General features: G+C 43.1%; 1 protein-coding gene across 2 annotated transcripts; it reads right to left on the bottom strand.

Annotated features, from left to right (window-relative positions):
* Positions 1–3,978: 3,978 nt before the first annotated feature.
* On the bottom strand, positions 3,979–26,563 carry FAM149A (family with sequence similarity 149 member A). 2 transcript variants are annotated; one of them, XM_008710464.2, is made up of 14 exons: positions 26,476–26,563; positions 22,601–22,711; positions 22,209–22,347; positions 20,215–20,357; positions 18,370–18,495; positions 17,548–17,718; positions 16,762–16,952; positions 15,393–15,547; positions 11,907–12,016; positions 10,971–11,180; positions 7,531–7,651; positions 6,547–6,675; positions 6,382–6,460; positions 3,979–4,191 (listed from the first exon to the last, which is right to left on the bottom strand). In XM_008710464.2, the coding sequence occupies exons 4-14, from the start codon at positions 20,298–20,300 to the stop codon at positions 4,118–4,120; spliced, it is 1,452 nt and encodes a 483-aa protein (XP_008708686.1). In that variant the 5' UTR covers positions 20,301–20,357; positions 22,209–22,347; positions 22,601–22,711; positions 26,476–26,563; the 3' UTR covers positions 3,979–4,117. The 2 variants fall into 2 exon arrangements, with proteins under 2 accessions (XP_008708686.1, XP_040499331.1); XM_040643397.1 differs by lacking the exon at positions 20,215–20,357.
* Positions 26,564–27,502: the final 939 nt, after the last annotated feature.

The raw sequence follows: 27,502 nt of genomic DNA, 5'->3' as shown, positions 1-27,502 counted from the left end.
CTAGATGTTAGGAGGCCTAGGGCCCAGAACTCTTGTTTTCCCTGCATGTCTACACTAAGTGTCTTGGTTATCCCACCCATTTCAGCACTGAAATACCATCCAGATGTTGACAGTTGTCAACTGTATCCCTCCAGTCTGTACTTCTTCTCTAAGCCCCAGGTGCAGTTAACCAAATGTCTCAACATCCCTATTTAGGCATCTAATAGGCATCTTTCTTGCTCTGTTTTGTTTTGTTTTTTTTTAAAGATTTTATTTAGTCATTTGAGAAAGAGAGCATGAGCCGGGAGTGAGGGGGTAGAGGGAGAGGGAGAAGCAGACTCCCCACGGAGGAGGGAGCCCGATGCGGGACTTGCTTCCAGGACCCCGAGATCATGACCTGAGCTGAAGGCAGACGCTTAACGGACTGAGCCACCCAGGCGCCCCTCTAATAGGCATCTCAAATGTGACATGTCTGTCCCAGCATGCTCCCTAATGTTAAGCCAAAGCCTAGGAGTCAATCTTAATTCCTTTTCATCGCACTCCCCATCCAATGCAACAGCAAATCATATTGGCTCAAATTTCAAAACATGTCCGAAATCCCTTGACTGCTCACCAGCTGTACCACTATCACCTGATCCTGAACATCCTCTGGGGTCAGATTACATCACTCCTCCTGAAAATTCTCCGGGGGCTTCCTATTCAGATAATTCACCATTTCTAAGGTCGAAAAGGATCTTAACCCTTCGCCTCCAATTACATCACTGGTCTCATCTCCTATTATATACCCCCTTGTTAATTCCATGCCATGTCCCACACCTGTTCCTCAAATCTCCAGGANTGCCCCTGTTTCAGATCTGTGTGTTTTTTCCTCTGTCTAGAATGTTTTTTCATATATACGTGCTTCTTTTCCCCATCTTTGAGCCTTTGCTCAAATATTACCTCTGCAATAAAGCCTTTCCTGACCATTTTATCTAAAGTTGCAGCTCTTTCCACTGTTACCTCACCCCTTTGTATGTTTCTTCACAGCACTATTGCTACTTGACCTTGCATTATGTTTGTATCGATTTGTCTATAATCGTTCTCCTCTGCTAGAATCTAAGTTCTATTAGAGCAAAGACTTTGGACTCTGTCTTGTTCAGTCCAGTGATTAGAACAGAATCTTACACAAAGAAGGTGCTTTATGACTATTTGATGAAATAATAAATCCATGATTATCACACAGGAATGTCATTGCCTGGGGGAAAAAAGCTTAAATTGGGGTATTCATAAATGAGAACATGTATGGTTATGTATTTTTAATTCACTGGGAAAAGTCTGCTATGCAGTTAGAAATAAATGAGTGAATAACCCATGTATTAGAAACTGGAGAGGTACACCAATTATATAAAAATTGGGATTGGAAAGAAGTTTTATGAGTGTAATGAAGTCTTGAAAATTCTTTCAATACTTTTATTAAAAATTAAAGAGCTAAAATTCCTGAATAATGATCTGTGGTCATAATGAGGCAGGGACAATAAAAATATAATGCCCACATGTTTTATGACATTATAAAAATATACCTCTTACCCAGCATAGAAATTCCATTCTAGTTCAGAATAACATCAGTATGGATACTTCTGTTGCTATTAAATTTATAAAATTTAGCAGTTTTCTATGGTATTTTACATGTTTTTATATTATTTTATTTTATTTTTTAAAAAAGATTTTATTTATTTACTTGTGGGGGGGGGCACAAGCAAGGGGAGTGGCAAGCAGAGGGAGAAGCAGACTCCCCACTGAGCAAGGAGCCCGCGGAACTCCATCGCAGGACCCTGGGATCATGACCTGAGCTGAAGGCAGATGCTTAACTGACTGAGCCACCCAGGTGCCTCTGTTTTTACATTATTTTAAAATTATTTTAAAATTCATTCCTTCCTTGGTTTTGGATGAATTAACAGACATTTCAGTAAACGTAATCATTAGTCTTCATTTAAAAAGTGATCTCAGGAGTTATTCAATTTGTCTTTTTCAATTTTTTACAGAGAAATTCTAAAACTCATTTATCAAGGTAGATTATGAAAACACTGCCCCAGTTTTTCCCTAATCAGTTGAAAAAGCACCATCCTTGACATAAGCATTATTTACTAACCTCTAAATTTCACTTAACCTATAAATAAAATGTTATCTTTAATACAGGTGTAAAAATACATGCTATAAGCAAGTCTTTTTAAAGTCAGTGGCAGAGCCAAGTCTCTGTTATTTCCAAAATTGTACTGTATCCTCCTATTGAAAATGTTCAGAAGGTGTGAATCAGGATGGCTTCACTGGGTTCTATTATTGAAAGAATTTTTATCTATATATAAAAATAATAGATTCTCATTTACAAAACTCAGAAGCCACATAAAGTTAAGCTACCGTGAAATATATTCAGTGGTTCTGCATGAGAAACTAATTTATCTCGGATACTCTACCTTAATGGTAGTTTAGAATGCATACCAGTCATTTTCCTTCTAAGAAGTCTGCGCTGATTAGGGAAGGGGATGCATGGCTCCTGGAAACTGATAGAAATTAGCCTGAGCGGTTCTGTAAGAGCAAGGTGGATAGAAAGGGTACAGTTAGCCGTAATTAGGGACCAGACAAACCAAACTAGAGGCCCTTAGAAACTGGGACTCCAGACTACTCCCATGTGGAGTAATTCCTCATATTTGGGGGCTGCTAAATTAAGACCGATATTTTCTCTTGAAAGTGTCTATAGCTTATGTTGAGGGAGAGTTTAGAAAATTCTCGAAATTCTCCAGTTTGTGTGGGTAACTAAGCATTAAAAATGTTACCTAGAGTTACAGAGCTGTGGCCACCCATCCACTCCCTAAGATGCTCTGTTACTCTAAGAAATGAGTCAGGAATGTAAGGAAGAAAGGATCAGTCAGGGGCAAGGAGACTCTAGCACCATATTTGTTCTGTCTCTGCGTGATCAAGGACAACACTAATTCCAGTCCCAATGTACTTTTTAATTTCAGACATCTATAAATAGGCCAAGATCTTCTTTTCTTACAACCAGAAATGCGTCTGAAAATAATTTACTATACATTTATATGATGATAGATGATAGATAAAGTTTCACTTTGGATTAATACAAAATAGATTGATAAAATAGAAGTATGTGATAGAAAAAAATAAATTATGGTGATTTGAGACCTGAGAATCTGAAAGCGAGCCTAAGGATACAAGTCACTATAAAGGAAAACCATGGGGAGGGGGAGCAAAAGAAAATGGCCCCAGAGCCTGGTCTCCAACTGATCACCTCTCCTTGGCAAGCGGAAGGAGAGGAGAGACCCACTGCTTAAGACAGAGGGATCGGAAGTGCTTTCTGGCAAAGGTGACATCTGAGCAAAGGTCACACTGTGATCAAACAAGGAAGAGGCTGCTGAAGCCTTCCCTCCAGTGGTGAACACCTTCACCTGTGGACAACAAAGAGGAAACCATGCGCAATATATTTTAATTATGTTTATATTCAGCTTTAAAAATCACTACGTTTGGGCTACTTTTGAATAAACTGAGTTTGAGCATGAAAACTAGTAAAACAAAACTGGCTCAGGAGAGAACCCCTGACATTCCTCAAAGAGGCTCATGACTAAAGCACTTTTTTAAAAAAGGTATAAGAACGTCCGCACAACGGCTAGGATCATCTTACTGTACCAAAGATGGCTTTGCTGCTTGCTAGAGAAGGGAGTGGTATCTACTAGCGACCAGGGTTTTGATGGATCAGACAGAATGAGACACAAAACACATGTCAAGACACACGTTACAAAACGGCATAGTCCTAGATAATAACCTCTCACGTTGTTAAGTAGTGTGCGAATACATACACTAATTATGTGTGTGTCTGTGTATAATTGATAAAATGATGGGTGATAAACACAAATCAGATTCTTCTGAGCAAAGCCTAAAGAACCGTTATTGGAATGCTTCCAGTAAAGAACGTTGGTGAATTTGACTTGTATTCTCTTTGCAATGCAAATGTTCAAAATTAAGTTGTTTATTTGTTAGCATTTCTCTCAGACAGGCTCACATTTCACTGTCAGACATACATAGTATAATACTTGTTCTTCCATTTTTCAAGTGGTAAATGGTATGCTGAGGCTTTGAAGTTCAAGGTCCATCAAGATGCCACTTGGAATCTCCTTCTTGTAGTCAGAGTTGTCCTTTGAAAAGATTTAGGCGGATATTGTGAACCTGAAACACCAATCAAAAAGTAACTCTCATTAAAATATTAATATTTCCAGCTCACAAAAGGATTCCATGCAGATGGTATTTTTAAAAAAGAAAAAATACATTTTCATGTCACTTTTACATAAACCAGGAAATATGCAAAAACTACCATTTGGGGTCCTGAGGGGGAGGAGGGGGGCTCCCCCTCCACTAAGCCTGGATGCTGGCCCTTGTCCTCCCAGAGCTGGTGGGTGTGCTAGAACTTTCTACCCAGAGGTGGATCCCTAAGGTCCAGGAAGTTGAGTGGTTAGCTCTGGCGGCCCTACTACTTCATGGGGGCAGAAACAATGTCAGCTGCCTGAAGAGATCCTTCCCACAGCTTCTTTTTTCTTTTTTTTCTTCCACAGAACAAACATCGATAAGTTAATAGCTGCTGCTTTCTGACCTGGAAGCAAAGGTTAAGAACGAGATTACACGCCTGCTTGTCAGAGGGAAAGAAAATAAATGCTTAGAAATAGAGGAATATCTCTGTCATGTACCCTCAGTTACTCCTATAGAAATGAAAAAGGCTTCTGACCATCTATAACGATAGTCACAAAATTATTGGTAAGAGAATATACTGACAGTAATGGGGGAAATTAAGTGTGCAGATTTAAAACAAATTCAGAGCCCAGTTCCCTCTCCGGACCTCTAACCCTGCGTGCCCAACAAACCAGTAGCTCCATCTAGCACGCTGCGGTCAACATCGCCAGAACGGAATCATCAGAATTCCGCGAGCTCTCTCTTCCAGCACCGCGGTCTCCTGGCCATCCATGGAATCTCTCTCTCTCCCTCCCTCTCTCTCTCTCGTGCCACGGGACGCTCACCCCGCGTGGCATGGCTCATGGCTCCTGTGGGAAGCCTCTCTGTCCGTTTACCCATCTGCATATCCAGCTGGTGGTCCTGCTCACACCTCTCTCGTGGTCCCTTCCATCTTCCCCGCTACACTGAGTGCTCCTTGAGGCACAGACCAAAGCGTCCTTGGTGTTTGAATGCTGGGCTCCGCACGGAACCTGGCCCAGAGCGAGCACTTGGCACGCTGTTATTTATTAATAAACACACTTTGATGCTTACTTTCCTCCCACCATCTACAGGTCAGAGCAATAACTTGATAACAGGGCGTGGCTGCCTTTCAGAGAAAGCACTACTGTCACTGACAGTGAGAGCGAGGCTGCCAGGGAATATACGGAGAAGCAACAGGAAGGCGAGCAGCTCAGGGCTATTTGCACAGGAGAAAAATTGTAAAGGGCTTAAGAATCTTGGACAGCCCTACACTACAGAACCACGGAAGGGCTGGTGTAAACAGTGATAAAATTGCGATGTTGTCCCAATGCTTCCATTTTACGAGATTTATTTTTAAATTATAGCATTTGCCTTAGAACAGCGAATTATCTTTTATGTTTCAGATTATCTATAATACAAATTATTCATAATTTTTGAACAAACAATAGATGCCTGGAATCTAGCTAGGTCCTTTGCATACGTTTTCTCAATGATGGTTTTATCCACCCAGCCTATAATTAAAGAGAAAACTGAGGCCCAGAGGGGTTGAGGCTCTGCTAAGAGAGCTCGGTGAGCAGGATGGAAAGCAGGCATTTCATTCCAGGGGGGCACAAACCATGACCACACTGTGTTGCCTCCTTAAACAAAAATGCTGGCAACAGTTTTGAAAACTAAAACATCATTGGCCTAAATTCAGACTAGAAACTTTACCCTCCAAATAGCTACTGGGGTAAAAATAAGTATTTATCTGTAAAACCCTCCATTATAAAAAATAATTAGAATATTTGTATTAATTTTATGAAGTATTTTTTAAATTAGATATTCACAGAGCTAAGAGTAGGGTTTCGTGGAAAATATGAAAACTGTACTGCAGAGAGAGACACTGATTTCTCGTAAGACTCATGAGACAGAATGTTCCTTTTCCCGAGAGTGAGGCCCCAATTTAATGAAGATCGTTTGGGCATTTCCCCCCTTTACACCGAACAGCAGGTAAATGCTTATCTTTGCAGTTTTGCTCTTTGTAGAGACTGTGACTGGCCAGAGGACAAACACTTGGTATTTCCTCCTATGGGGTCAAAATAGTCCTGTTAAGGCAGATAATCCTTAATTCTCTTTCCAGAACTTGAAACCTCACATATTACATCATTTTATTTATTTGTGGGGAAAACTGACCTGTGAAGAAACTCTGACCTGTCCAAGTGTGGCCAGCAAATTCCATCAGTGTCAATGAACCTTTTCGAGGAGTATCTAACTGTTGGAAGAAAAATAAAACGAGGGATGAGTTTTATTGCTTCAGACACTTTTAAATATCACGTTTATGGTTAACAGGCAACCTACGCGAAATGCATGGGTGGTGCTGGGTCTTGAAAAGTGTTCTATCGTCAGAGATCTTTCTCGAAGAGGCGATCGCTCTAAACTGTCAGGAATCGCGCTTAGCACGCGGTTTTGTGGATGCTTCCCTCTGTACTGGATGGAAGATAATATGTTCTGGTTTAAGGTAAATGCAATTCTTTAAAAAGGTAAAAGAAGATCTCTATGTGCTCAATCATTCACTCGCTAATTTGAAACTTTTATTTAGACGCTGCAAGGTATAAGGTCCATCGAACATAAATACCAATATATATTTTAATCACGTAATTTTATTATATAACCTGATAAAATGGTAGTGTCCCCATAGATAAACATGGATTCAAAACCTTAACCACCTAAAATTCTTACTATTAAATTATAATAGCCATGTAATTTTGCATTTGTGAAGCATCAGACTTTTTTTTTTTAATGCGATGTTTGCCTCCTTTTATGACTTGACTAAGCCACAACATGCTAACTGTGCAACTCATCACCACTCTGCAACCCCTGTCTCTCGAGAAACGGTTCTAGCTTTATGCAGGCATCCGTGACCATCTTTACATTCATTTCACCCTTACAACAATTCTTTGAGGACGGAATCACTCTGGCCCTGTACGAGTGCGAAAATGAAGGCGCAAGGAGAGTAACGTCTGCCCAGTCAGAGTTTGCGTGGTGGGTTTCAAACACAGATCTCCCCGTCTCCTGACCTGACCTCCATGCCCTTCCTCCCCTCTGTCAGCCTGACTATCACATGTTCCGTGACACCTGGACTTGCTGACTGAGTTCAGACCATGTTTGTACTTCACGAAACGGTGCATTAACTCTCCCACCTCCTGTCCCGTGTTGCTGGCCAGTTCCTTTCAGGAAGCAGCTATGGAGACATCTGATGTCCCTGAGCTCGTTGGGAAGGGCCAAAATTATATTCTGCTTATTTGTCTGTTTTCCAGTAGACAGTGTACATGGTGCACTTACAGAAACAGGTCGAGATGCAGGAACTGCTGTATTCTGCTCACCCAGCTCTGAGCCTATGGGGGGTAACCTGCTCCGGGAGGCCGGAACCGGTGGGGAGGACACACGGTCCACGCCAGTTTGCCTGTGAACACAGCAACGTGGACTGAGCTGCCAGTGCAGACAGAGGGGGCCGGACCTCACCCCGAAGCTGCCCCTCTGCTCGGCTGCCCAGCGCCTCGCAGGACACGCACGGAGCAAGAGCTAGTTCCTCCCCTTAATGTGCTTACAGGTTCCTGAACACACGATGAAAAGCCACGGAGGAATTAGACAACAATGCAATCAGTTTAGGTAACAAAAGGCCACAGTGAAAGATTCTAAAGAGAAGTAGAAATTCAGGGACTGGAGTGATCAATGAAGTATAAAATTAATTACAAAGGTGCAGAGCCTCGATGAGGAAAACTATAAAACTTTATGTAAGGTCATTAAAAGGAGGGGCAAAATATGTCCTTTTTAAAAAATGTTATTCACTTATTTGAGAGAGAGAGAAAGAGAGAGGGAGCATGAGCTGGGGGAGGGGCAGAGGGAGAAGCAGGCTCCCCACTGAGCAGGGAGCCTGATGCGGGGCTCGATCCCAGGACCCCAGATCATGACCTGAGCCAAAGGCAGACGCTTGACTGAGCCACCCAGGTGCCCTAAAATATGTCCTTTGATGGGAAAACTAACTACTGTGACAATGTCAGTTAGTTATCCCTACATTTTTAATAGATTTAAAGCTATGAGGTTCAATGTACTTTTCGTTTTTGAATTTGACAACCAGATCATAAAGTTTGTCAGGAAAGGGGAGGAAATGTCAATAAAAGAAGAATAATGACAACAGACATTCCCTACCAGATGCCGACATTGAAACATTGTCTGGTTCATGTACAAGAATAAAGATGGATATTCTAGAATAAGATTCTAATTCATTTATTCATGAATGATAAACTTATGAAAATTAAAATATGACCTTTTGACCTATGATGTTTTAAAATACATATACTACCCATAGTTTAGACACTGTAAGGAAGGAGTCTTGTGTCCTGCCAGTGGGATTATAAATTGTTAGAACCATTCTGGGAACAACTTTGGAAAAATATTTCGAGAGTCTTAAAAATATCCATAACCTTTGATCTAGTAGCTTTACTTCTAGGACTGTACTACCAGGACACAATTTAAAGTCTTCCTTACTAAGATTTATATAAAATGATATTGTACACCCAAAACTAATACTACACTGTAGGTTAACTAGCTGGAATTTAATAAAACTTTAAAAAAGATTTATATAAAATGATATTCACTGTACATTATAAGAGTGAAAATACAGAAGGAATGAAAAGTTTCCATGATGGGAAATACTAGATTATCACATACCCATTTGTTATTTTCTAGTCATTAAAGTCACGCTTTCAGAAATGTTTAACAACATGGAAAATATGAATAACATTAAGTGAAAAAATCATATGAAAAAGTGCTACAATAGTAGAATAATATAGTATTCGAGAAAAGATGCAGGAAAGAAGAGAAAAGAAGAAACATAACCACAGACAAAATTGGTGGTAAACTTACCAAGTTATCATTTTTATATTTCTATGTGTTGGGCATACAGAGGGTCTTTGATACCTACTCATATTTTTGGTATTGTTCTAATATTCCACAGAGAACTTGTCGTACTTTGATAGTTAAAAAAAAATGTTATTTTAATAAAAGTGAAAGAGCATGAACAAAATCATGGAAGTCAGACCACGCACAGCTGGTCTGTTTGTGGGTCAGAGAAACGATAAGGCTGCCCCTGGTCAAGGTGGGTGAGGAGAAGTAACGGGAAGATACAGGTATGCAGAATCCAAGATGGCGACATTGACCCCAAGGGGCAAACATTAGTTGTTGTTGGGACTGAAAAAGAACCCCCCCCCCAAAACCCCCTTGTTCTTTTTATGCATAAAACACAGATATAAAGAACAGTACCTAGACTGTGCAGTATATTTGTGGCATTAAAATTCCACGGGTGGGGGAGGAATTAGGAAAACTAGTCTAAAAGGGCTCCTTAGTATGGCAGTTACAACAAAAAAGTTGAAAAACACAGGTCTACAGACAGGGAGGGGCCAGAACATGAAGGGAATGGACCGTTGGAGGCATCTGACTTATTTCAATAGAAAATAGAAAAGGTTTGGGACGAAAGCCTGACGGTGGAGCCCAGGTGGGCTGGGAGGAGGAGGAGGAGAGGGCCAGTGAGTTGCTAGCCACACTGGCAGGGGCTGAGGGGTCCCAGGCGGCCACAGTGAGAACGGAGGAGGGGGAAGCTCTTGGAAGAACGGCCAGAGCAGACTGCTCCGATAACCCGAGTACCCCAAATAACACTGGGAATATCAGTTCCAGACTGTGAAAGAAACAGTGACCCATCAAAAAACCAAATGTGGCCTGGCACTGTGGAATGCATCCCGAAATATCCAGTTCCTTGTTAAGCCCTGGTGGCTGCTCGTGCCTCCCACCCCTGCAAGGGGGAGCCTAGGGCAGCCCCTTAAACAGGGGCTCCCTCACCCCAGGAGGCGGGTGGCCCCAGGGCTCCGGGAGGTGGTCCCCAAAGCTGACAGCACTGTGGGGAGTCCCAGCTCTGCCTCTCCCTCCTGGGATCATCTTTGGCAGGTGGTGCTACTTCTCTCAGCCTCTGTCTCCTCACCCTGGGTCTGGGATACTACGAGGACCAACTCAAAAGATTTGTGGCGGGGAATAAATAAGATAATAAATGTGACTCCTTTAGCTGGTGCTGGTAACAGAATGCACCCAATAAACCCCGGCCCTTATTAGTGAGAAAGCTGGATTGCTCCTTCGTAGTTCTGCAGCAAAGGAGGGGACAAAGTCCCTTCTAGCAAGGCAATGATCTGAAGTTGACCCTAAGGTCAAAAGCTTTTCTGAAACTCTGCACGTGGAGCAAAACACAGCCTTAGAGGTAAATAAAAACTAACAGTTATACTACTTCTGAAACCAATATCACACTACGTGTTAACTAACTAGAATTTAAATATTTGAAACAAACAAAAAACTAATAGTTATATATGTCCCTTTTATCGGTATAGTATTTTATGCACATTAATTTTTTTGAACCCCATAATGAGAAAGAATTAATTACGTAATTTGAAAGCATTAGCTAACTATTAGCTTTACAGATGAGGCCACTGAATACACAGCCAAGAGCACCTCCCCATCGCAGCTGCGTTTTGCTGCACGGCTATGGGTACCCTGCCTGACTTTACACGCCAGCACGCAGCCAGCTCGACTACTGGAACCCAACTCGTGTGCGATATTCAAACTCATGAACTACTTGGGAAGTGGCCACATAAAGTCTGACAGAGGATGCTTCCTGCACATGAATCCATAAGCCCTAACCGGCAAGCGTCTCCGTCCTCTGTGAGAGAGACAGGACTTACAGTTTTGTTCCCCTAAGAACTTCATCGCTGTACACATTGGGGGTTTTCATCCTCTGTGAGTCTGAAGTCAGGGAAGGCAGCCTCGTGTACGCAGGTGTTCTCCTCTCACAAGTGTGCAGTATGCGGGCATCGGACGTTCGTGCGAGGCGGTGCCGTGCCAGAGAAAGGGTGCCAGGCCCTGCCCCCAACGATCTGTCCTCTTGCTCATTCCTGGGGGTGGAAGTCAAGCTGATTACTCAGATGTAAGTGTCAGAGAACAGGGCGCAGACACATGTGTCCATTACTGGGCATCGCCTAGAACAGTGTCTGCTCAGGAAGATAATCCTAAGTATCAGCTGAATGAATAGAGAGGCTATCATTTCCAATTCGATTTCTGTTTCTTTTTTTTTAAGATTTTTTATTTATTTATTTGACAGAGATAGAGACAGCCAGTGAGAGAGGGAACACAAGCAGGGGGAGTGGGAGAGGAAGAAGCAGGCTCATAGAGGAGGAGCCTGACGTGGGGCTCGAACCCGGAACGCCGGGATCACGCCCTGAGCCGAAGGCAGACGCTTTAACCGCTGTGCCACCCAGGCGCCCCCGATTTCTGTTTCAACCAAGAATCTTCCACGGCGGGGCGGGGCGGGGGGGGGGGCGGTTCGGGAATCTAAAGTTGTCACTGATTGTAATCCTACAGTTTAGCTCACAAGTTTGAGAATTCACAGCTCTCTTCCCCTTATCTATCTGCCCTAACCGAACGGTGATCATCTCGTGGTTGATATTAGGACAGTGTGTTTTTATTCTCACGCGTGGCTGTCTCCTTCCTGGAACGGGTTCAGGTGCACCTAGCATGTATGGGGTTAACCAGGATGCTCGTTAGCCCACATCCTTGCAGTCTTCATTGTGCAAGTGTGTCCAGCATACAGAAGAGGCGGGGTCATTATTTCCTATACGTACTGTGTTTGCGTTCTATCTGCAAAATAGGTGGGTCTCTGCTGCAGTGGCTTTGCTTGAATTGTCATCACACCACTCAAATCATTATAAAAATTGTTGGAGAAGCGATGAATCTGAGAAAGGTAAAAACAATACAAATTAAAAAGCAACCAGTGCTATTATGATTACTGGTGCCTGTCAGGAGTCAGTGGGAAACAAATGGCTCACTCCAACTGGCTAATTTGAGGGAAAAATGTAACACGAATGATATTTTGTAAAGATGTGGGAAGAGAAATTAACAAGGACTGGCTTAATTCCCCCCAGGCAATATAACAACGTAACAGTAGGGACACATTACCACAGGCAGGCCTGGAGCAGCAGGAAGTGGAGGAAAAGTTTCTGGGCTGTGGACAGGGTAGCTGCTTGGGGAAATGCCACCAATCACTGAGATGGCTGAGAGCCCAGGAGTAAACAAAGTCCTGCCATACTCTTCCCCTGCTCTGAGCTCTGAGAGCTGCAGGGCAAGGGAGCCCACCGTACAGCCAGCGTGCACCAGCCTCCAGGCACGCCAGGGGGAGGGAGGTAGAGACAGAATCCGGAGAAGCAAAGAAAGGGTACCCCAACTCCTAATTGTGCTGTTGCTTCGGGTCCCTTCTTCTACCCTGTTCTTTGCAAGCTGGCCCCATCAGCTGCCCTGGGAGCCACACAATAGCCTGGGAAGAAACCCGAACCCCAGATCTTGAAGGCTTACATTTGAATCCCCGTTCTAACCGCTTCCTGGTAGATGGTCTTGGAAAGATTACTTTGTTCTTGGAGTCTTAATTTCCTAATCTTTAAATTGAGGATAATGATACATACTTTGTATGAGAATTAAATTAGATAACACTGGTGGAAGCATGAAGTGAGGGTAAATAATCATGAATTCCCTATCTGGTCCCATGATACCACCAACTAGGACGGAAAACAACATTTAGATTCAGGGAAACAGGACTTCTGAAACTAGAATTGTATTCTAGTTTGAGAATAGATGTAGCAACTACAATCACATTTTCCCGATGTTGAATATTTAAAAAGAAGTTAGAGGAATAAATTAAGACCTGTTGTAATTACCGTTAGGATGCTCTGACTATTTCAAAACAGGCTCTAATAATATTTCATTTTTACTTTCAACTTTGTTGTCCATTCATTTTCCTTTAACATTGATCCAAGTGAAAACAACAAATTAGCTTAAAAAACATTTTCAAAACCCATTAAAAGTTATAAAAAGAAAATATTTGTAGAAAACCCTTTAGACTTAAAAATTTCCATATTTCTCAAATTTACTTATATTGCCTAATGCTTAAGGATTCTTTTCCATGTTGTCACCAGCTGCCCATTTTTATGTGATTCGTGCTGCATATTGAATATGCAAAGTGGGAAACACTATTGAACCTGCCTGAGCAGTTTCAAAAGACCAAAAAATACAATAAATGGTAGCAGTTCTGAAAGTTTGTTTTGAACAGCAAAAGCAAAGAAGGCTTACTGTAAAGCCCTTACGCTACAGAGTACAACAATCCTATGAGACATTCCTATTTTAAACTTCTGCCTCCTAGGACCTCACACACTCTTCTGTGTTCTCCCAATCTTGCGAAGATCACCCATTTATGTGCTCCTAGCTCGGTGCGTGCTCCTGCCTCTGCCTTGAAGGACTTCCCGTTTCCTTTCAGCCTTACTAAATCTTACCTACCATTTAGGATTCAGTTCACGGATCACTCTACCTTATGGAGGGATGCTACTTTTCCTCTGAATCCCATGGCATTTATGAGCTAAAGAACATCAAATTTCGACATAGGCTGGGCTGGGCTATGGTGGGATATAACATACGATTCGCATCTGGCTGTGACGCAAGCTAGTGTCTACTGACTGCCTTCTCTACACTACATGTTGCACTACATGCCTTATTTCCTTTACTTCTCACGGCTTCCTGACTCACAGACCCCATAGATAATGAGACGAAGGCTTTGAGGGACTGGTGCACGATCACAGAGCTAATAGATTGTGACGCGGGACCCTATACTGGTAGAGTCCTACAGCTCAAACTCTCATCCGCTCTACCATCTGCTGACTGCCTCATGTTGCGTGCGGGGACCTAGAGTTTGGCGTGGCTTGTCTCCCTCCAGCTAAACTGCATGTACATCAAGACCAGGAATCCTGTCCTATCTTTTTTCTCTGTTCCCCCCACAAGAGGAGCTGTGCAAAACATAAAGTCTAAGCTCCTTAGCACTACTGAAGGTCTCCCATGAAGGAGCTCGGCTTTCAGCCTCACCCGCCACCAGATCTTTGACTAAGGAAGCAATTTGAGAAAAATGTATTGAGTGCTTAGCATGAACCAGGTTCTGTGTTCGGAGCTCTCACCTATTTACATGATTCTGTCCTCACAACACTACCTTGGACATCATTCTCTAGATAAAGGAAACTCAACATTAGAAAAGTTGAACAACATGTCCCACATAATCCCCCCCTCGGTTCCTGACTCTCATTGCCCTCATCTTGGTACAATGTCCCTGCTGGTCCCAGCATCCTCGCCTCTAACCCCACTCTGCCCAATCCTAGTTCTCCAAATACACCGCTCTTCATTCCTCCATGCCTCTGCTTGGCTTGAAATGACCCACACAGACTTCCTACCCATGCAAGTCCTACTCATTTCTTCATGTTTCTGCTCAATTTTCACCTCCAGCCTAAAAGATCAAGACTCAAGCCCTAGTCAAGATGAATCGTTCTCTCCTTTATTCTCCTGAGGCCTCGTCTGGCACATGGCTCACACAGTGCATCGTATGTGATTTGTGTTATGCTTTTCCTTTTACAGATCGGGGACCATGCTTTGTTCATCTATGTATCTCCTCAAAACACCTAACACAGTGGGGCGCCTGGGTGGCACAGCGGTTAAGCGCCTGCCTTCGGCTCAGGGCGTGATCCCGGCGTTATGGGATCAAGCCCCACATCAGGCTCCTCCACTATGAGCCTGCTTCTTCCTCTCCCACTCCCCCTGCTTGTGTTCCCTCTCTCGCTGGCTATCTCTGTTAAATAAATAAATAAAATCTTTAAAAAAAAAACCCAAAAAACAAAACAAAACAAAAAACACATAACACAGTGCACTTAATGCAAACTCAATAAATGTTAAATGAACCCAACATACTCTCATTGACTTATTATTTTTTTATCATTTTGGTAGGAAGACAGGAACACATCTGTAACCTTCTAACTGGCTAGAAATGTGCGGGAAACGCATTTTTTTCTCTTTAAAAATATGGAAACGGCTCTACAGCTCCAAGCAGGTGGAAAGTCTCAGATCTGAGTGTCCCTACTCTACTGTAGAATACGGTGATGCTACTATGCCATGAAGAGGTTATTTTTAAATTTTCGTCTAATTGACAAACAGAATCAAATACTCGATAATAGAATATATGTTGACAAACAGGCCAGAGATAAAAATACTGAAAGAAAGAGAGACACTAGCAGAAAAGCACCTGCCTGTGGTGGATTAAGATGAGGAGCCAGGGACACGCTTCGGGCCTCAGAGCCTCTGGACGGGGGAACGCTTGGTGCATCAGCGTTAATACGGGAAATGAGTATCAGTGCAGGTTTATTCTCAGCTGCTTTCAATTTTTCTTTCTGTTTCTTTCCTTCTGTGTCAACCAAAAAAAAAAAATCAATATTATTAGGAAACATGTTATCGAATATATATACTTAAAATTCACTGTTCTGGGACACCTGGGTGGCTCAGCTGGTTAAGCAGCTGCCTTCGGCTCGGGTCACGACCCAAGAGTCCTGGGAATGAGTCCTGCATCGGGCTCCTTGTCCAGTGGGGAGTCTGCTTCTCCCTCTGCCTGCTGCTCCCCCTGCTTGTGCTCTCTCTCTCTCAAGTAAATAAATAAAATCTTTAAAAAAAAAATTCACTGTTCAATGGGAATCTCTGTTTTTGAGATACTGTCATTCTGCTATGGCCACTGAACCCCGCACAGAGCAGAGACCCCACAGAGCCATTTGCTGACGTGACGCTTTCCATACACACATGCTTATCATTCCAGTGGTAGGTAGAAAACTAGGGATTATACACTGGGGCAAGAAAAATTCTTGGTATTTTACAATATCCCAACTAATCCCTTTGGTTGGAAAAAATGTATATTTAAATTAACATGAGCAGAGGCGCCTGGGTGGCACAGCGGTTAAGCGTCTGCCTTCGGCTCAGGGCGTGATCCCGGCGTTATGGGGTCGAGCCCCACATCAGGCTCTTCTGCTATGAGCCTGCTTCTTCCTCTCCCACTCCCCCTGCTTGTATTCTCTCTCTCTGGCTGTCTCTATCTCTGTCGAATAAATAAATAAAATCATAAAAAAAAAAAAATTAACATGAGCAGTACCCTATTGTACAAATTGATTCCATAATATTAGCCATTAAGGTCTACCACGGACATTTCTAAGATTTGTTTCTTCTCAATTTCAAGTAGTTAAGAGAACATTTTATAAGGTTAAATGAAGTGATTATTAAATTATCTGTTTCTGTTTTGCTTTACAAATAACGTCATAAACAATTAAAAAACCAATCTCCCATTATTAGAGAAGTTAACCTATTACTAGAGATTTTTTTAAAGTGACTTTAAGCTTCTTTCTTGTGTATTTTTATGTCATTGTTCCAAAGTACATATATACTATTTTTATGACTCAAAAAATAATAATGTCCTTTCTGAAGGGATTGAAGATCACTCGTGAATAAGGGGAGAAAACCTGCTTCCCTTCTCACTCGACCACATCCTAGGTTGTGGCCAAGCTGGCTGGAGACACAAAGCTGAGTAACAGGGGTTTTTTTTTCTTTCCATTAGGACCAAATGCTACAAATAAGTACCTGTGAGTGTAACTTCCCAATTTTTTCTAATCAGCTCTTCCAATGTCTCTACCACACTTGTCCAGACGTGATCAAACACTTCTGCGGCCACCGCGTCTTTGATGCAGTCATGAGGAGAAACGGGAGGAAGTCCGTGTTTCCGCCACATCCTATGGCGGTGAGCTGATTTTTGTTCAAGACACCCATCATCACTAAGAACAGAACCCACTGTAATTACTAAAAGTATCAATGGTTAAAGTTAAAATACTGCTATCGTCTATTTACCTGGCTCTCTCTCTAATATGCACACACATGTACATTATGCATGTATAAACATAACATTCTTTTTAAAAAAGCACATTGTTACTTTTTGATGTACCCATTTTCAATCACAGGCAACTTTTTATTATTCAATATTTGTAGCTTTTATCGAAGAACCAATTCAAGTCTGTATTTAGTGCAGAGACTGGGCCTTCCCTTTGCCCTCCAGAAGGGCAGCCTGGAGTCCTCAGGGAATGAAGGCCACTAGGAGCCTTGTCCACTTTCACCAGCATGCTGAACACGATTCTTGTTTTCTAGCTGTGCCATGTTGCCAAAAAACAAAGCAGGGGCTGGGAAGCACTGATCTAGCACAGACATATGCTGCTAGGGATTTAAAGCTTTAGGGAGTATATTATTCTCAAAAGAATGGAAAATCTTTTGGGCAAGTGAAAAATATAGAAAACACTAAAAGAGCATATAACCAAAATAAATGCCAAGTAAATTAATATTATTACACTAAGTCAATGTCAAATAAATCCTACTTACTCTTCTTTTCTGTCAAAAGCAAAATATTCTTCAATCTTTCCATCCACGTCATATACCTCTTCTTCCTGGGGTGAGACTGCCGTTAGGCCAGCAACCCCTGGGCCTCCGGGGCCTGGCAGGGCAGGGGGTGAGCACACCTCGGGGAGTATTTGAGAGCCAGAGACGCACAACCTATGGGGAGAAGCAGATCCTCCGTGAGAGTTTGTAGAATGTCAAGAATATAATGCTTGCAAGATTTTGGCGAGTCTTTAAATTATCCATCAAGTATAGAATCCCAGACAAAAAAAAAATTGCCTATTACATTTGATAAAATCATATCCTTAAAAGCAACATTTTAACACAAGCATCACTAAAAATTTTAACGGCCTCTTAAATGCTAAAATTACTCTATGAGTTTGCATCCCCTTTGCTGATATAAAATAATGTCATGGCACAGTCCCAAATACGCGTGACTGGCATAGAGGGACTTATCAGGAGAAAATGGCACAGAACTTTATTTCTTCTGCTATTGAGTTGGAGCTTAGGATCCATCACATGGGTCAGTTTTTGATTTTGCATGTAGCCCAGCCTTTCAGAGTCTTTGAAACAAAAGTTCAAGAGTTAACTTCCTTGTTATCTGTATTATACACACTCTCCATCACCATCATCATCATCAATCTAGAATCAGAAACATCTTGGGAGAAAAAACGCTCTCTACCTGCCCTTCACTGAAGTCTAAGTTTCCAATCAGTGGAGCCGAGGCTCATGGCTAAGACAGACCTGAAAAAAGTATAACTAAAATGAAATTAAAAATACTTTCAAAAGCAACTTATAGGAACCTACTGTCTGCTGTTGTGGTTGTGTCCACAGGCATCTGAGAAGGGTTTGTGGACCACAGAACGAGGCTCGCTGCCCTGGAAATGTTGGAACCCTTCATCAGTTGGCACGATGAGCTGTCTTCCTAATACTCTGCAAGGTAGAACAAGGGAAAAAAGGAACTTACTAAGAATTCTTTATTGGAAAAAGGAAAAATGCTTTGCAATGTTGAAAGTCAGATGACACAGTATTTTGAAGGCATGTGTATGAAGTGATAAAGGAAATACTGGTACGTGAGAAGCACAATGGTGTCGAAGAGAAAGCACGGGCTTTGAGGGAGCGGGACACACTGTTCTTGCTACTGACGAAGAGATCTGAGGCAAAGTTCTCAGGCCCTCTAAGCCACTGATTTCATCTGTTTGCTGTTTGTACTCGAGACACAACAATAGTTACCTGGAGGACTGGTGAGTGGTTTAGAGATAACGTGTATTAGGTTCAGACAGGTAGAGTAATGCTGGGCACACAGGAGCTCTCTGAAACTGTGAACTAATATCTACATAATGACTAAAAGTCTACAAATATATATGCCTGGCTTATGTTCCTTGCAGTCTTTTCTTTTCCCACCCTCCCCTCCTTCATTTTTATCCTAACTACATAAGACAAGAGGGCCAGGAGCAGGTGTGAGCTCCTGGCTTTTCGGTAAGTGCCCCATGCCTAGAAAAGTGAGCATCCACAATTCATAGCGGGTGGACGTATTAAACTCTTCAAGACAGAGGGCTTACGAAGGGCTGAATAGAAAGATTTAAAGTCTACTTAGTTGAGGTTTTTTTTTTTAAGTTACCTAGTGGAGGTAACCAGAAAATCCATCTACATTTGCATGAGTGCTCTAATCTATTCTCCCCAGATGTAATACAGAGAGACTTCTGATAACAGAGATGGATTTTTCTCCTAAGTGGGTTTGGTTGAATCACTGAAAGAAGAAAAGCTTTCCTTCAGACCCAATCTATATTCTCCAACTTTGATATTAAAAAACAAACGATCCTGGGGAGCGCCTGGATCAGTTAAGCATCCAACTCTTGATTTCAGCTCAGGTCTTGATCTCAGAGTCCTGAGTTCAAGACCCACTTTGGGCTCTGCACTGGGCATAGAGTCTACTGAAAAAGGATAAATTTAAAAATAATGATAATTAGGGGCGCCTGGGTGGTTCAGTAGTTAAGCTTCTGCCTTTGGCTCAGGGCGTGGGATCGAGGCCTGGGATCAAGCCCCGCATTAGGCTCCCTGCTCTGCTGGGAGCCTGCTTCTTCCTCTCCCACTCCCCATGCCTGTGTTCCCTCTCTCGCTGGCTGTCTCTCTGTCAAATAAATAAATAAAATCTTTTAAAAAAATTTAAAAAAATAATAATTAATTAAATTAAAATTTCAGGGGGATTTTTAAAAAATTAGTGATCCTTCCTACTTAAGGAATCTTGGTTAGTTAGGAAGATTTATCTATCCAATCATTCGGCAAATAATTACTCTGTTCCTCCCCCACCCCAACCCCGAGTACTGTCCTCAGCTCTGACGACGGACCTGTTGCTCACATTCAGCTAAAGGATCACTCCTACCACTCCAGAGTGTGTTACGTATGTAATGCCTTCCTGAACGTGAGCTAGTTTGCTTCTCACAAGGCAAGACGCACTTGAGTATCTGGAATGTCCCAATATTTCCTCAGGCACCATTTCGAAGGCTGTGCTTTCTTAGTAAAGACGTGTTCTGGATACATTTTTTGACAGGACAATCGCTTTCAGTCAAAATATAGTAACTGTATTAAACAGGCCAGGAGTGGGTGGTTCCAGAATCCATTTCGGAGAGTTACTACGAACAACTTCCCTACCTCAGATGGAGGGATCTTCTTGCCCACTCACTGCATTCGGCCACTAGATTCTGAGTCTGACGGCTTACTTTCCCTTCAAATAACATTTCCTCCACCTCCCAGAACAGCTGCTGGACTTTCTGTGCGTTGGCTTTGTCAAACTCCTAAAATGGAAATGCACATTTAGTTACAAGACGACAAGCTGTACAAACACAGCCTTCCTAGTCATTAACACGTACAAATTTAAAGTGCCTGTTATATAGGAAAAACTACGACATGATAACAAGAATGTGGACTTTGCACTCAGACATACCAGTGACCCTCGCTGTTAAATAGCGATCATTTCTACCACATGCGTTATGAGACTTATTTGGAATTTTACACAGGTATATATGCATATTGACGGACATTGATACACTCACATGTACACACACCTACGTATCTGTATGTATATACGCACATATATGTACACGGACACAAGTCCCTCAGATGGCTGAGCGTGACACAGCCAAGCACAGCTGCCACATACCGGCTAGATTTTCTTCTGATGCTATGACTGAAAAGGAAAATGACCTTTATGCGAAGGGCCATTTGCCTTCTTTTAATGAAGAGCCCTGGCTATCTTTCTTTCTTTTTTTTTTTTTTTTTTTTGTCCCTTCACTTTTATTTGTTAAATTTGAGGGAACACAAGCAGGGGCAGGGAGAGGAAGAAGCAGGCTCATAGCGGAAGAGCCTGATGTGGGGCTCGATCCCATAATGCCGGGATCACGCCCTGAGCCGAAGGCAGACGCTTAACGACTGCGCCACCCAGGCGCCCCCTGGCTATCTTTCTTTTAGGGCTGTGTGAACCTAAAATCTCACCCATCTCTCAGAGCAACAAGGTGCACATTCAGGTTGCTCGACCTGATTGAGATGGTCAAACTGCACCGATTTGCGTAGAACGAGACTCAATATTTGTTTTGCATCTTCCCTTGAACTGATACTAAACCAGATTCCCAGACAGCAGGGGAGCTGAATGATCTCTTTTGTGATGCAAATTGGGTAAAAACTAATAATAAACTAATATTATTTGCCTCTGGGGAGGGGACCAGGTGGTTGAGGTGAGTAAAAGGGCTTGCTTTCGATGTTCTCTCTTTTGGCTTTTGTTGCTTTTTGCAAATATTACCTATCAAAAAAGTTAAAGTTTTTAAATGAAAAGCAATTGTAGGGCCTGAAGTCATTTCAGTTCTATAAATGGAAGCACAAGAATCTCCCTGGAGAATTACATAAAAACGTGTACTGGAGGAATCGCAGAATTGGGACCATACAAAGCAAGGGTCCTCCTCCTTCTTCCCACCTGCAGACGCAGGGGAGGGAGGGTGGGGGCTGCTTATCACAGGTGAGCCCGGCCCATCTTGCTGGGAAAGGCCTGAGTGGTTTGGAGCGGACTCCTTCCAGTGCCCCTCCCGCTGCTGTGAGGAGCCCAGCTATTACACTGCTGGCCCCACCCAAGGAAGTGGATCCACGCGTGCCTTCCAAGGGGCGAGCTGCTTTCAAGACAGCAAAGAAACCAGAACACCCAACAAAAAAGAGCAAGAGTCAGAGGTGACGGAGGTCCTTATGCAGCCACAAGGGCTTCACAAAAGGCTGGGTCCTTATTCTCAGGGGCACTTGAGAGGATAAAGAGGCAGGAGACAGCGGCTGGCAGTATGCCCACCAAAAACCTGAGCTGGAGACTCAGGTCCACACAGCGAAGAATTCCACTCCCACAGAGAACAGAAAAAGGGTTGAAGTTAGCAGCTTCTGCTAGGGTGAGAGGTGAAAGTAAAAGATCTGATTTAGAATATCGGGGGGAAATTTCCTATATTTTTAAGTTTTTCCATGGTGTGACACATAAACACGTTCATAGGGTTGTATGTGTATGTGTGTAATAGGTAATGCTTTCATAATTGGTAAAAGGATTATTGCAAAGTAAGAAAACAATACTTCATTATAAATTGTAATCACGGAATTATACAAAAGAGGCTGAGACATACGTCATCTCTCCAAGAGTAAATGGAGCTCCTCTCAGTTGATAAGCCAGTGGTAGAACTCTGTGTCCCAGACCCAGACCAAGAGTTGCGGGCGCCGGCCGGCGTGGGGCTGCCACTTGACCGAAATGACGACCCAGAATCACTGCAGAGACAAACATAAGCCACATAAAGACCATTTCCTGGGAAGAGATTAAACTAGAAGTGGTTTTGCTTCTCTGAGCTGATTTTAAAACTGACTTTAAAACATTTATGCAATGTAACATTTCATTAGACTAAAAATGAAATTTTTTTTTAACTCTTAGAAATGCATGGCCAATCACTGATTTCGCTTCCTATATTCATTATGGGCATGTTTTGATTCTGCAATCAGAAGCATGCACCACGTTCATTCTTACCAGGTGTATTTATCAATGGCTTTCTGCACATTGCTTGTAAAATGTGTAGGTAAAGGATCTTTGCTTTTCACAGCCAAACTTCGCTTTCCAGATCCTTCCAACAGTCCTCTCCTGAAAAATAAAATAAAATATGAAAAGTATCTCTAATGTCATAGTTTTATTCATGAAAACTTTTAAAACGTCCTTCTGCATAAAGTTGCTCCTCTCCTCTTACCATGCTCCCCCTAAACACACACACACAATATATACCCTCAGGAAACTGAGGCCTGGGACCTTACCATTCTTATTTTTCTTAGAACAAGGTTGCCATGAACCTACATGCCCCTTTAGTTAAACAAAACAAAACAAAACACCAAAAAAACAACTTTTTGTGACTTTAGCCAGACTCGTAAAAGTTGCCCAAAACTCTGGGCAGACACAGAGTCACTCTGAGGCAAATGCAACATGAGCTGGATTTCAGGTCCCACTTGTCCTTTAACCAGTGACCAGTGCCCTTGTGATTACAAAAGCAACCAGCCTTCCTGGAAAAAAAATCGATAATTCTGTAGTAATTCTGAAATATATTAAATATTAAATGCTCTTTAATCACTAAACACATGAAGAATTGAAATAATGACTGATGTACACAAACAATAATTCATTTTAATTTGGCGCCGTTGTTTGGTTTGTAGCCTGATGTCTAGAGAGTTTTAAAATATTAAAATTAATGGAAAACTAACGCAGAAGAAATCTCTAAACTTTAAATAAGTTACTGAGCCTGACTGGTGTAGGAAAGTTAGTGTTAATCATTAAAATGCCCTTTCAATGAACCTCTTAAAACATTTCCTTCCCTCTTTGTCAAAGTAGCTTCCTAATGTTTAACAGTAAACATCTTGTATTTTTTTGTGGAAATAATATTTTCCCATATAAATTACACATATTTTATATTAACTGAAGATATGGTCGTGATTTGGGGAAAAAAATGGCAACTTTCAATATTTCTAACAGGGATACCACAGGAACATTTGTTTAAAAAAGTTTGCTATGTCATCAATTAAAATGGTGCCTAATTTACAGCATCTGTATTTTTTTTTTTAAAGATTTTATTTATTTATTCGACAGAGATAGACACAGCCAGCGAGAGAGGGAACACAGCAGGGGGAGTGGGAGAGGAAGAAGCAGGCTCATAGTGGAAGAGCCCGATGTGGGGCTCGATCCCATAACGCCAGGATCACGCCCTGACCGGAAGGCAGACGCTTAACCGCTGTGCCACCCAGGCACCCCCAGCATCTGTATTTCTGAACATAAGTGGAGTTTTAAAAAATATTAATACAGGGAATAAATTCTGCCCTTAGTTATGTCCCTATAGTACTCCACAACAAATGGAATTTGAAAACCAAGTTCATTACTACAGAGGTTAGGAAGAGCCTCTGCCTTCCATACATATGTCTTGTATGAGAAAAGAACAGAATTGCATATTTTTCCCTCCTTATTGCTCACCTGTCTTAAGTACAATCGAGCAGTTCTGAGGATAAAGGTGCTAAGAGAAAAGAATACAGGACAAGCTTTTATGCTAATAAATGGCTTTACCTTGGCCTTGTTCACTTGCTGCAAAACCACCAATTACTTATCATTTCCATGCGACTCAATAGCTCTTTAAATAAACAAAAATACTTATGATAAAAAAGGGACATTCAACTAAAAATTACATCAAAAAGAGTTGCTTTGAGCATTAAGAAATATATGCTAGCATATGAGTTAACCTGCTTCTTACTGGGAGATAATTTGGAACCTCAGGGTGGTGAATTAAAATAAAATATGTTCCTTCGCAGTAATCTGTATAAGAGGGGCGCCTGGAGGGCTCAGTCGCTTAAGCACCGGCCTTCAACTCAGGTCATGATCTCGGGGTCCTGGGATCAAGTCCTGCATCGGGCTCCCTGCTCAGCAGGGGTCTGCTTCTCCCTCTCCCTCTGTCTGCCGCTCTGCCTACTTGTGCTCCCTCTCTCTCTGGCAAATAAATAAATAAAATCTTAAAGCAATAATCTGCATGAGAATAACAAAGGTTGGTTAGAATCCTGCTCTGCCCCTGACAGGCTATGCGCTCCAAGTTGCTTCTCCTCTCCTGGACCCCATACACGCACCTGTAACACAGAGACAATACCGTCAACGTTTTCCTACAGTTGTGAGACCTGACTTAAAAGAATGCCTGTCACACAGAGATGCTCAATGTTCGCTGGAAGAATCAATAGGTAAAGATTAAATTAGTGAGCCAAACAAAGAACATGTTTTTTCTCCATAAACTCATGCTTACTGCAGAAGAGTGCATTGTGACCAGACCCAAACATACTCTCCCAGCTCAAGACATTTCTGGAGATTTGTTTATCCTGTATAAAGACAGAAAATTCACAGCTCTTGGAGTAACTGCTTCTCCCAAAGCGACTTTTACAACTAAAGGGCCAGATGAAATGGTTTCTTGCTTTCAGCTCCTCCTCTCCTTTTGTGCGACTGGAAAACAAAATTCACTAAGCAGACCCATGGCTGCTTGTTTTGTTTCCAATGAACAATAATCTCTTCCTCCAGGAAATTCACCTTTTTTGGGGGGAGGAGGCGGGAGAGGAGGCAGGCTTTCCAACCTGAGAAAATGATTGACAAAATGAAAGAACTACTTCCTCTCTTCATATAACACCGTATCTCCTTCTAAAGTCTATTTCTGTGGAACTTTTTGAACTTGAGAGGTCGTTTGACCACAGGGTTCAGAAAAATTCTAAAGAGGAACTTGAGCCTGTTGATGCAATGACTACCAAAGGTCACCAAGAAGATAGGGATAGAGCTGCTCCCTGGACCCAGGCCAACGGCATGTCTTTCCAGGGACCCCAAATTACTGACATTGTTAACTAAAAACAGAATCTATACAATTTGCCTTTGGGTTTTCCTTTTATGATCTGCTTTGAATATTGCATTTCTCTCCCCTAACCAATCATTGTACTGTTATTTCATGAATGACATTGAGCATTTTTAATTCCCTGTGAACTATCAATTCCTACATAAACGATACCGTCTAAAAAAGTATACAGGATTTTTAGGATGTGTCCAATAAATACCTTAAAACTTGAAAGCGGTGGAATGTCTATTAAGCTTTTATTACGTTATACATAGACATATAAATTTTACACTAGTTCCTGTCTATTCTGCTGAAATTTTAGAGATGTTTAAAAAAAACTGCTAATGGGTACATTTAAGGCTGTTCATTTGGAAACAGGACCTGGGTTTTAGGACAGACTGAAGTGCACCCGTTGAACATATCGGCCCTAACTTGTCAGTGCATCAAAGTGAAGCCTGAGTCCCAATCTCCATGAGTCACTCATTTCCAGTGTCAAATGACTCTAGTATCTATTTTTACTTTTTAAAATTTGCCTCTTGATAGCCCACAAACCTCTGCCATTTTGCCTTGTAGACATTCAATATTAAACAGTGATCGAAGCTTCCAAAATTCTGTATTTCTGCTTAAAAGCATTGCTCGAAATGAACACTTGTATTCTGAAAGCGCTGAAATGCACGATGGTTTTCTGGGTGGACTGGCTTTCACGAAGCCCCTCCCCTCTTCCCAAAAAACACCAGCGCCGCCCAGACTTAATACAAGCACATCCTAGAAGCTGCCGGGGCTCTGGGACTGGTGGAGAACCTGTCATCTCAGACGAGACGGATGCCTCTCGGTGCAAGTGAGCAGCTTCGCCTGGGAAAGCCGGATGATGTCAGCGCGAGAGATTTCATGAATGGATGCGGGGACACAGACCCGATGGATTCCAGCTTTGCAGCCAGGAAAAAATTCGCACACATGGCACAAAAACATGACACGACAGAAAGTTCATCGCATCTTCCCGGCCAGAGAGACTTACCCAATCACAATCAGCCCCAGGCCCGGGCTCGCGTCCCTGGGGTCCGGCCCCGAGCCCCGAGGCCTGGGCGCCTCCGGGCGCTGACACCCGGCGCGGGCCCCCTGCAGGCGGCGGGCGGCCGTGCGCCCCCGCGCCCCCGGGGCCTTGGCTCCCCGCCCGCCCAGCCCTGCGCGCCCAGCCCGCTAGCCCTGCACGGGCAGCCGAGTCGCGCCCGGGAAGCTCGAGCCTTGAGCTGCGCGGCCAGGGGCGCTCCGGGCCGGGTCTGCACGGCCCATGGGCGCGGCTGCTCGCCGGGCGCCCCGACTGCCTTCCCCTCCAGGTCCTACGGCCCCGCACCGGTCAGATTCCGGCGCGGCTGGGCGACGCCTCCCGTGTCCTCCGCGCACGCCCTTCCCGCCTCCACCTCGGCCGCAGCGCCCTCCGCGGAGGTCGGCCTGGGCCAGGCGGCGGATCTCCAGCGCTCCCCGCCCCGCCCGCCGCCTCCCTGCCCTGCGTCCGCCCCCGCGTTCCCAGGAACCTAACCTTGGAAAAGTCCTGCTGCCAGAGGCCCGATTTCAAAATCCAGTGACCTGAGCTTTGGCCGCAGGCCACTGGTCCTCTTGGCACCCGCCCTCCCTCCCTCCCTAAGCCTCCAGTGCGCACCGTCTGGCCTTCTCACCCTTCCCCGAGGCCTGTCTGGGCGGGAGGGTCTGTCCCGACAGGTGTTTGCCATCCTTAATTCTTTTAACTGGAGAAAGACCGAGAACTACAGAAAGATTTCACCTATCCCCCTCCTCCCATCAAAGGATTCCTAGTTGGGCAGCGTTGCGGTGGGGAGGGTAGGCAGAAGGGAAGTTAAAAAAAAAAAATTGAAGTCTCAGACCTGGTAAATGCAAGATGCTAACCTGATTAACAGAATCTCTAGGTCTAATTAAGCGCCAAAGATCTGTCTCCCTTCATGTTCCCTCTCTCCATCTTCAAATAGATGCTTTATCTCATCCAAGCCAATAACTTTTCAACAAAGCAGCGAGCGTACCTGTGTTTATGT

Source organism: Ursus maritimus, unplaced genomic scaffold (genome assembly GCF_017311325.1).
Source record: "Ursus maritimus isolate PB19 unplaced genomic scaffold, ASM1731132v1 scaffold_28, whole genome shotgun sequence".
In the NCBI taxonomy this organism is placed as follows: Eukaryota; Metazoa; Chordata; class Mammalia; order Carnivora; family Ursidae; genus Ursus; species Ursus maritimus.
The sequence above is the reverse complement of the archived record's forward strand: the minus strand, read 5'-3'. Positions and strand labels throughout refer to the sequence as shown.